Source organism: Eutrema salsugineum, unplaced genomic scaffold, assembly GCF_000478725.1.
Source record: "Eutrema salsugineum unplaced genomic scaffold, Eutsalg1_0 scaffold_5, whole genome shotgun sequence".
NCBI classification, from domain to species: Eukaryota; Viridiplantae; Streptophyta; class Magnoliopsida; order Brassicales; family Brassicaceae; genus Eutrema; species Eutrema salsugineum.
Window position 1 is genome coordinate 6,606,589 of NW_006256612.1, and position 9,922 is coordinate 6,616,510.

Below are 9,922 nucleotides of genomic sequence, written 5' to 3' on the forward strand. Positions count from 1 at the left end.
CATCAATTATGTATCATGAGAGTAAGTTCATCATGTGGCTGCAACACCAAAGCAATCTTTTTGCAAATAACACATACTCTTATTATCAATAATCGGGTTGTCATGAAATCACACACCGCATTTAGTAGCAAATACACCGCGCAAATCTATTACACTCAGAAACTATCCATCTCTTTTATGTTGTTTCTTTATATGTTTTCTGATCTCATATGTTTTCTGATCTCAGAAAATATCTAAAGTTTTTACTATCCATTCAAACAGAAAAATCCATTTTTAAGTGTTAAAATATATAATTTTAGTAACTAAAACTGCCAAATATGGATTTTCTCACGTCTTTGTTTGGTTTTTTCATATATATTAACTAACATTGTATTACACCAAAATTTGATTAGACACAAAGACATGTATTTCAAACCTCAAACTTAATAATGGTAAATGATAAAACCTCCAATTTGCAAACGAAAAATGCCTTATTCGCCAGTAAACTCTATCAAACCTTTAACGGTAGGAAGAAAAAAATAATAATGGTAAATGGTGAATAGCTGGATCGATCTTGGATTATGAAAAAAAAAAGATAACACTACCTAACCAACGTGCCAAAGTAAAAAAGATTGAATGTGCTGCATTATTTATTTTATGTATATCTTATATTTCCGAAACCACAACCAAACCGAGAGAGTCCACTTCTATTATTTCTTCCGCTTCCCTTTCTATCATCTTCAACAGAACCTCCATCTTCACAAATCGCTTCTCCGATATCTTCTATTTCTATCTATCTATACATCTAAACACCGACGCTGTAATACAAAAATATCCATTTGCTTCTCCTTTAGTTTTTCATTATTCGGTGTAGTTTCTTCCCAAATCTCATCCCGGAAGCCAAGAATACATTCCAAACCCTAACCCGATCATCTGTCTTTCCCGATTCTCTCCGGTAAGTCTCCGATTTCCTCGATCCACCTGGTTTTTCTTAAACGATAATTCGATTCTAATAAAGACTTCTTGGGATTTATTTTCTGCTGTTGATTTTTGGAATCTTAGATTGATTTGGGTAATTTTTGTGATCCCTTCTGGGTTTTGGCTGCTCAGGCTCAGGTCCGATTTGTAACACAGATATCTTCATTTTCCAAGCGCTGGGTGTTTGAATATGAGTAATCAGAAGAAGAGGAATTTCCAGATAGAGGCGTTTAAGCATCGAGTCGTGGTGGATCCCAAATATGCCGATAAAACTTGGCAGATTCTTGAGCGTGCCATCCATCAGATTTACAATCAAGACGCTAGCGGCCTCAGCTTCGAAGAGCTTTACAGGTCTTTTTTGTCTCTTTTTGCTCTCTTGAATCATGGTTTATGTTTATAACATCTCTGCAAATGATAATGTTTCTGGGAACAATCATTTTCTTCGTTAAAGTTTGCACTTTCTCTATTGAGCTGTTGTTGTGAGTCTCTCTTCTCTTTCATTCAGCTGGTGTTCTTGTTAACTTGTTGGCTGGGGGAATTTAGAATGATTCTCATTTCTTTATCCGGGAGAAGTTTTCATGATATCCTTGTTTCTTCACATAGGGAAATTTTTCTGAATTGAATTATTGTGTATATTGGCTCAGAAACGCTTACAACATGGTTCTGCACAAGTTTGGGGAGAAGCTGTATACCGGGTTTATTGCCACGATGACTGCTCATCTCAAAGAAAAATCCAAGCTAATTGAGGCAGCTCAGGGAGGATCATTCCTAGAAGAGCTCAACAAGAAGTGGAATGAGCACAACAAAGCGTTAGAAATGATACGGGACATTCTCATGTATATGGATAGAACTTACATCGAGAGCACCAAAAAGCCCCACGTTCATCCAATGGGGCTTAGTTTGTGGAGGGATAACGTAGTGCATTTCCCTAAGATACATGCAAGACTTCTAAACACACTTCTTGATCTAGTCCAGAAGGAACGGACTGGTGAAGTCATAGACAGGGGATTGATGAGGAATGTGATTAAGATGTTCATGGACTTGGGTGAATCTGTGTATCAGGACGATTTTGAGAAGCCATTTTTGGAGGCTTCCTCTGAGTTTTATAAGGTCGAGTCTCAGGAGTTCATTGAATCTTGTGATTGTGGGGATTACCTAAAGAAAGCAGAGAAACGCCTGACTGAAGAAATAGATAGGGTAGCGCACTACTTGGATGCCAAGAGCGAAGACAAGATTACTAGTGTGGTTGAGAAAGAGATGATTGCCAACCACATGCAGAGGCTGGTTCACATGGAGAATTCAGGTCTGGTTAATATGCTTCTGAATGACAAGTATGATGATTTGGGTAGAATGTACAGCTTGTTCCGCAGGGTTACAAATGGTCTTGTTACTGTCAGAGACGTTATGACTTTGCATCTAAGGGAGATGGGAAAGCAACTGGTTACTGATCCAGAAAAGTCAAAGGACCCGGTGGAATTTGTACAGCGTCTATTGGATGAGCGGGATAAGTATGACAAAATCATCAGCACCGCGTTCGGCAATGATAAAACATTTCAGAACGCGCTGAATTCTTCGTTCGAGTATTTCATAAACTTGAATGCTCGATCTCCCGAGTTCATCTCCTTGTTCGTTGATGACAAGCTACGGAAAGGACTCAAGGGTATCGCCGAAGTGGATGTGGAGGTCGTCCTTGATAAAGTTATGATGCTCTTCCGCTACTTGCAAGAGAAAGATGTGTTTGAGAAGTACTACAAGCAGCATTTGGCTAAAAGGCTCCTCTCTGGCAAAACCGTGTCGGATGACGCAGAGAGAAGTTTGATAGTGAAACTGAAGACAGAATGTGGGTATCAGTTCACTTCAAAATTGGAAGGCATGTTCACTGACATGAAGACATCAGAGGACACAATGCGCGGGTTTTATGGCAGCCACCCCGAGCTTTCAGAAGGACCAACACTTATTGTTCAGGTTCTTACAACTGGTTCTTGGCCCACACAGCCTGCGGTACCTTGTAATCTCCCAGCTGAAGTCTCGGTTCTCTGTGAGAAGTTCCGTTCGTTTTACCTTGGAACCCATACGGGTCGAAGATTGTCCTGGCAGACTAACATGGGCACAGCCGATATCAAAGCCGTCTTTGGAAAGGGTCAGAAACACGAGCTGAATGTGTCAACTTTCCAGATGTGTGTCCTCATGTTGTTCAACAACGCTGATCGGCTCAGCTACAAAGAGATCGAACAGGCCACTGAAATCCCGGCATCAGATCTGAAACGCTGTTTGCAGTCGCTTGCGTGTGTGAAGGGGAAAAACGTGATAAAGAAAGAACCCATGAGCAAAGACATTGGAGAGGAGGATTCGTTTTTTGTGAACGACAAGTTCACGAGCAAGTTTTACAAAGTGAAGATTGGAACAGTGGTGGCGCAAAAGGAGACGGAACCGGAGAAGCAAGAGACGAGACAGAGAGTGGAGGAAGACAGGAAACCTCAGATCGAAGCGGCCATTGTGAGGATCATGAAGTCGAGAAAAATACTGGACCACAACAACATAATCGCAGAGGTGACAAAACAGTTGCAGCCACGGTTCCTGGCTAACCCAACTGAGATAAAGAAGAGAATCGAGTCGCTCATTGAACGTGATTTCTTGGAAAGGGATAACACGGACCGGAAACTTTACCGCTATTTAGCCTAATAAGTTGATGAATTTCGAAACAACTAGAACCTTAAAATTTCGCTTTCCTGTTATGTTTTTTTTGTGCTTTGTTTCTTCTGTTAATGTAAAAGCTTCTGAATTATAGTCGGACGAAACACTGTGTTGCTGCCGTTGGTCGAATATAAATTTGTTTTCCTCTATTTGATCGTATTATGTTTCATTTGCAACATGTTTTATTCTCACACTGTATATCAGCTTTTATGAGATAAGATATTTATGGGCCGAACTAAGGCCTTTTTTCGAGGCCCGTTTACGAGAAGCTTGAGGGGAAACAAATCAAACGCCGCGAAATTTTCAATTAGTGAACAAAAAATCCCGCCAAACTCCGTTTTCTGTCCAAACGTTGGCAACTGTAATTTTTTAATTAGCGTTCTCGTAGCGATTCAATTGACATTATCTTGAAAATCCATCTCTTGGTCTGGGAATCTTTTCTGTCAGCAGCCGCCGGAATTAAAGATATGGATATCTCCAACATCGCAAGGAAGCTTGACCTCGCTAACAGCAAGCTTCTGGTCCGAAAAGCCGCCGAGATTCGCCGTCTTTGTGATGCTCAGTTCGATTCATCCATCATCGGCGTTGTAAGATACTCGAATCTGAATCCAATTTGTAATCGGTGTTTGATTTTGATTCCCTTCCGTCTTATCAGTTCACACTCGGAATTTCTTTTTTTCTGTATGTATTGATCGCAGGGTGAGATCTGTAAAGCTGTGATATGTCTGGAGATCGCATCGTCTAGGTAAAGTTGTGTAATTGATAGTGTTGATTCTGTGGTTTCCATGGTTGGTGATCGAAGTAGCTCGCTCACTCACTCGATTCGGATCTATTGCAGGATGGAAGTTATATTCGACAGACAGGCAGCGATTAAGTTGAGTGGTATGTCGGAAAAGGCATACACCAGATCATTCAATAGCCTGCAAAACGTTATTGGGATCAAGTGGGTTTCCTTTTCCAGCCTTCTTTTTTCCCACTTGAGTTGTAAATCGTTTCGTGAATCTGTAAATGGAGTTATATTGATTGATGTGTTGTTATTCTAAATTTGTGCTATTTCAGGAGTAAGCTCAATATAAAGGAATTGGCGATTCAGTTTGGATGCGTTAGGATAATCAAATCCGTGCAAAATGTTCTATCTTCGTAAGCTTTTCCCCTTTATGACATCATTGTCTTTCCATAAGATTTTGCATGCTATGTGTTTGATAAATTGCCTCTTTGGAGTGAATTCATGGTCATGTTTGCGTTCTTAACTAGAGGCTTGAATGTTGTAATCATCTGCTTTTGTTGCTTCTCTAGGTATAAGGAGAGGTTTCTTGCATCACTACCATCATCAAGACGGGCAAATGCTGACTTTACTAGACCTGTTTTTACTGCTGCGGCTTTCTATTTGTGTGCCAAAAAGCAGAAGGTAGTTAATATCTGGATTTCTTTCCTTTTGATGGATGTTCAGTGTATCTTTTGGGTTGGCGTAACGTATCTGAACTTTAGCTTTGTTATCTGTTTTGCAGCTCAAGGTAGATAAACTTAGGTTGATTGAGGTTTGTGGAACATCAGAATCCGAATTCTCTTGTGTGAGTGACATTGTTATTTTAATTTAGACACACTACTATCTCGAATGCTTTGATTCGATTGCTCAAGTACTGAGACGGATTAATGAAAACAGGTCTCCACATCCATGACAGACCTTTGCTTTGACTTTGTTGGGGTCTCAAAGGAAAAGAAAGATGCAAAGGGTTTTCAAGGAAACCGTGGTATGGACCATACCGTATGTTTATTCTTCTTGTATTATAATCTCTACTAGTCTGCACATATTTCAATCGAACAAAATTAGTAATTAGGTTCAAATTTTCCTCAGACTTGCTTGATGTGTTACCTGAAAAGAGGAGACTAGAGGATGGTGGATATTCATCTGATGATGAGGTACATTTACGGCTGACTAACTTCTTTCGCTGTAATCTATTCTAGAATCACTCTCTACATTTGAGTAGAGGTACATTAATGGCGATGTACTTATTCCCAAACTTGTGACCATCTCTGATTCACTATACATTTTGAATGCAGTCTTCGTGTTATAAAAGACACAAGAAGATGGAGGAGGCTAAGTATGAGGACTGGAAATCTACAGTCGTTGATTCTATCAAGAAGAATCCAGAGAAAGGTAACTTTCTGCAAATTGAATGATACTATGGTTTCTCTGTTCCTGATGTTTCTAGGTATTGTGTTCTTTTCAGGAGCTAAGAAAGTTATACAGACCAGTCTCAATTTCTCGAAGAAGGCTGAGACAAAGAGTTGAAAGTTGATTCATAGGCAGACTCATAAGCAGTTCAATTTCTTGTTGTTTTACTTTTCATCTCATGAAAAACTGTGGAAATGACAATTCTTGAAAAGAAATGTTTTTCCAAAAACCAGTTTGTTCAGTAACAACAATTTTGGCAATTCCTAAACAAAATTTATATATATATAAAGACAAAAAATGTATAAATAAATTATTATAGAGTGAACATGGTGTTCTAAACCAACTGATTTACTTATTATTAGCCCTGTTTTTGAGATAAGTATGTAAGGAATACACTATACTTTTTGCTGTACTTAAATCATATACTCGGTGAGTACTCTAAATTAGAGTTTGTTAAAGATAAACAAACTTACTTGGCTTTTTGATTTAAGAAACTATAAAGTCGAGAATTCAATGATACACCTCAAAGTTCCAAGTTTTTGGATTGGGAAACAAATTATAAACTATAACATTAATAAAATAGAGATACTTAGAAAAAAAAAAGTGTTCAAAGACGAGACTGTAGCTCTCTCACATCCCCTAAGGACGAAAGCTCTATCCTTTTGATCAAAATGTCAGGTCCCATCGGGAAATAAACAAACTTCAGTGAGCCGAGGTGGAGTTGGTGACCCAATACTGCTTCACGGCAATCAAAACCTTTTCTGGAACCAAAGGACCATCCTCGTGATCAACCAGCTTCGAATCCCATCTCATCCCAGAGATGATTCTCTTTACCTTGATCAATGTGTCAACATCGTCCCTGATTATAACCGCTCCTTCTGGCCGGAGAATCCTATCCATCTCCAGAAGAATATCATCTGCATTGCACCTAGAAAACATTCCGGTTTCATACATTAGCAGACTCAAACTAACAAGTGTTTAAACAAAAAAATAAGAAATACATACTTGTTTTTGTACAGACTAAAGAGGTGGTTGGCGTGGATTAGGTCGTATGTTCTTGGATATGTAGAGAAAGCCTCACACCTGAAAATCATATACACACAGAACAAAGTCTTTCAAACCAGAAACAATGGAGAATTTGTGTGAAGAAGAAGTAACTATCTGTGACTTTACCAGTCGTGGTAGATGCCAATGAGTCCTCGTTCATAAACAACTCCAAGTCTGTTCTTTTCGGCGATCGTGGGAACAACATTCATAACCCAAAGCTTTGTGGATTCGAGAGCAGCAGCGAATCCGCCAAACCCTGCGTTCATGTCCATGATGTTACGGTACCTTCCCGTGTCAAGTAGACTGTTGATTCTCTTGTAGGCCTTCACATGTTTTTTCCACTGCCGGTTATCGTCTTCGTATGCATCAACCGTAACACCAGAGATCGAGCCACTAGAGATCCTAGGCGGCACTGCGTTGAGCCTATCTGGGAACACCTGAAGCTCCCCTCCAGCTACTTCATCTGAGCTACTTGTCTCGGGATACGGTGTAATACATGCCTCCATTTTCTTGTACCTGCGAGAAGATGGACAGATTAGAGCCAAAACTAAAACTTACAGTGTCGATAGGTTAGAAAAATGAGGGCTATATATAAGAGACTCTATATATAATTAATGGTACATACCAGACATCATCAGTATCATCAGTTTTGCAGAAATTGGCTCTAGGATCATCCTGTCTTGAACGGCATGCCTCATCGTTGACTCTCTTCTGCCAGATGGCGATCTCACCGTGTTCATACTTCTTCTCCCAGCAAAGAAGTTTGGCAACTTCCTCAATCTTTCTTTGTTCCTCTTGAAGCTCCTCCTTGGGACGTTGCCATGCCTTGTAGTTGGTTTTCCAGTTGATTGGAGGACCAGATAGAATCCAGTAGCCTCCTGGTCTAAGCACACGGTCAACTTCCATCAAGTACATCCCATCTGTTTAAAACACCAAAACACAGCATTAAGACTCATCATTTTTTTCTAGACTAAAGCAAATGACAATTTCTTTAAATAAGTAGAAACTTTTCTTACCATTTGCTCCCCAAGGAATCAAACACCGAGAGCAGTGAGCCATGTCGAAAGCACGTGTTGGATATGGCAACTTTATGGTGCCAAGAACACCAATAACAGCAGGGACACCTCTCTCTAGAGCAAATTGGACCTGTGCCTCGTGGGAATCTCTTGGTGCAAAAGACATTGCGCGCACATTTCTGCTCCACAGGTATGCTCCCCAACTCGCAACCTAATGAAAAATGTTTCCACTCAATTTCACATTGCAAAAAAAAGTAGAAAAATTCCAAACTCAAAAGAGAATCATGCATAAGACGTTACCCCACAACCAGTGTCCAAAGCAGTCCTAACAGTTCCATTCTCCATAGGTATCACCGAAGCAAGCTGATCAATATACTTATCAGCACCTTGAGGGAACTGAGTTCCACCGCCAGGGAATCTAAAAACGTCACCTTCATACTGAATCCAATTCTGAATTGCCTTCTCAACTGTCAAGGCTTTATACGGCGCATTAGCATAAGGCACATAGTCTCGACTCTTGGGCCAAGAGAAAGGTGTTACATATCCTTTAGGAGCTGGTATAAGGCAATGGAGTTTCTCATTCTCAGGAGCACAATGCCTTTCTCTGTAAATCATACTATCTCTCGGGAAAGTCATGGCACGCCTCTGATCTTGACAGGGAGTGTAATCCGTGTAACGAGCATCACAGGGCTCGAAAGCCTTGACCTTTGCTGCTTCAGAAGCACCAACGATACTCGATTCCCCTGCGTGATGAGTCTCGAAATTCAGGCTTGGGACGATGTTGCAATCAGCTCCACTGTTTGTCATCTCAAGAGCAATGCTGTCTCCTTTGCCGAATCCGCTTCGTTGCCATGCTCCCAAAATGTAGAAGAAGCAACATAAACTAAACACAATGAAGATCTGAACAGAGCTTCTGGTTTTACCATCACCAGAACTAGACTTCAACGCCATGATTGATCTAACATAAAAAAAGTAAACTCAGATCAGCTCCAAATCAGATCAAGAGAGAAAAAGTGTGAAGCTTTAGATTTCAATTAGCAATCAAGACATAAGAAACAGATCGAAATGAAGACAATTTATACTAAGATTATTTAAACTAGATCAGACACATGTGTCTCACATTCGTAAAGATATATATACTTCGTGATGTCTTCAGGAAGAAGCAAAAAATAAATTCCTATTATAAACGTAATTAACAAAGATCCGTAAGATTAACGAAAACATTAAGAGATCCAAGCAAGCTACACCAAAACACTAGTCTTTAACTAGGATGTTTATTTTAAAGGAATATTAACAAATTAGAAGTAATCCCGATCTGGCAAAAATAAACAAACAAACAAACATAGGGAATAAGAAGTAGATATGTCGGAATCAGAAACATACAGAGATAGAAACGAATCTGGGAGATCCAATGTCACAATTGGCTAAACAGAAGCAATTAATCTCAAGACTCTCCCCGAGGTTGTTGTCGGTGGAAATGATGATGAAGGAGGAAGGAATTGATGAAACGTGTAAGATAAATTGTGGAAAACCCTAGTTTCTGTGAATCGTCATCATCTCGCTCCCATGAGATGTATGTCAAAAAAGAGAAGAAAGAGGGATAAAGCTGGCGATTTTGATTTTCGGGGAGTAATCTATTTTGCCCTTTTTAAAACAGAGCCATAGAGAAATAGAGAGAGATGGGGAAACTGTGCAGATCAAATCGACGTCTGATATTTTTATATTTTTTATTCATTAAAATTCAGGTAACCTAAAATCGGCGGAAGAATTATAGAAAGTAAAAAAAAAAAGACTGAAAGAAAAGCTGATTTCTCTAGATGATTATAATCGGGTTTGTTTTTTTTTTTATATTGGCTGATTATAATCGTCTTTTTATATTAGCTAATTTCTTTAGACGCTTTCTTTTTCCTTTTCTTTTTTCACTTTGTTCACATTGATTTTAAGTAGCTTTTTGTCTAGAATGAATTTAAACGAATCATTTTTCAAAAAGGTTAATGCATTAACTGGGGAAGAAAATTGAGAGAGTTTTTAA

At 39.4% G+C, this 9,922-nt stretch overlaps 3 protein-coding genes across 4 annotated transcripts; 2 read left to right on the top strand and 1 right to left on the bottom strand.

Moving 5' to 3' along the window:
- Positions 1-698: 698 nt before the first annotated feature.
- Positions 699-3,800, top strand: LOC18992502 (cullin-3A). Its single transcript, XM_006415907.2, has 3 exons — positions 699-934; positions 1,090-1,308; positions 1,602-3,800. The coding sequence occupies exons 2-3, from the start codon at positions 1,148-1,150 to the stop codon at positions 3,637-3,639; spliced, it is 2,199 nt and encodes a 732-aa protein (XP_006415970.1). The 5' UTR covers positions 699-934; positions 1,090-1,147; the 3' UTR covers positions 3,640-3,800.
- A 241-nt stretch (positions 3,801-4,041) lies between these two features.
- Positions 4,042-6,079, top strand: LOC18992503 (origin of replication complex subunit 6). 2 transcript variants are annotated; one of them, XM_006415909.2, is made up of 10 exons: positions 4,042-4,238; positions 4,350-4,396; positions 4,490-4,594; positions 4,711-4,791; positions 4,948-5,059; positions 5,160-5,222; positions 5,315-5,402; positions 5,507-5,571; positions 5,713-5,809; positions 5,865-6,079. In XM_006415909.2, exons 1-10 carry the CDS (start codon positions 4,119-4,121, stop codon positions 5,942-5,944), a joined length of 858 nt encoding a protein of 285 aa, XP_006415972.1. In that variant the 5' UTR covers positions 4,042-4,118; the 3' UTR covers positions 5,945-6,079. The 2 variants fall into 2 exon arrangements, with proteins under 2 accessions (XP_006415972.1, XP_006415971.1); XM_006415908.2 differs by having other exon boundaries at positions 5,883-6,079.
- A 206-nt stretch (positions 6,080-6,285) lies between these two features.
- On the bottom strand, positions 6,286-9,581 carry LOC18992504 (probable methyltransferase PMT2). Its single transcript, XM_006415910.2, has 7 exons — positions 9,274-9,581; positions 8,191-8,848; positions 7,891-8,101; positions 7,500-7,794; positions 7,001-7,390; positions 6,833-6,910; positions 6,286-6,755 (listed from the first exon to the last, which is right to left on the bottom strand). The coding sequence occupies exons 2-7, from the start codon at positions 8,839-8,841 to the stop codon at positions 6,530-6,532; spliced, it is 1,851 nt and encodes a 616-aa protein (XP_006415973.1). The 5' UTR covers positions 8,842-8,848; positions 9,274-9,581; the 3' UTR covers positions 6,286-6,529.
- Between the last annotated feature and the right edge of the window lie 341 nt (positions 9,582-9,922).

Coding starts and splice junctions, on each gene's coding strand:
- LOC18992504 (XM_006415910.2), bottom strand. CDS start 8,841: ATGGCGTTGAAGTCTAGTTCTGGTGATGGTAAAACCAGAAGCTCTGTT. Junction 7,391..7,499: donor GATGATACTGATGATGTCTG/GTATGTACCATT, acceptor ATCTTCTCGCAG/GTACAAGAAAATGGAGGCAT. Junction 6,756..6,832: donor TTTAGTCTGTACAAAAACAA/GTATGTATTTCT, acceptor AATGTTTTCTAG/GTGCAATGCAGATGATATTC.
- LOC18992502 (XM_006415907.2), top strand. CDS start 1,148: ATGAGTAATCAGAAGAAGAGGAATTTCCAGATAGAGGCGTTTAAGCAT. Junction 1,309..1,601: donor AGCTTCGAAGAGCTTTACAG/GTCTTTTTTGTC, acceptor ATATTGGCTCAG/AAACGCTTACAACATGGTTC.
- LOC18992503 (XM_006415909.2), top strand. CDS start 4,119: ATGGATATCTCCAACATCGCAAGGAAGCTTGACCTCGCTAACAGCAAG. Junction 4,239..4,349: donor ATTCATCCATCATCGGCGTT/GTAAGATACTCG, acceptor TATTGATCGCAG/GGTGAGATCTGTAAAGCTGT. Junction 5,810..5,864: donor CAAGAAGAATCCAGAGAAAG/GTAACTTTCTGC, acceptor TGATGTTTCTAG/GTATTGTGTTCTTTTCAGGA.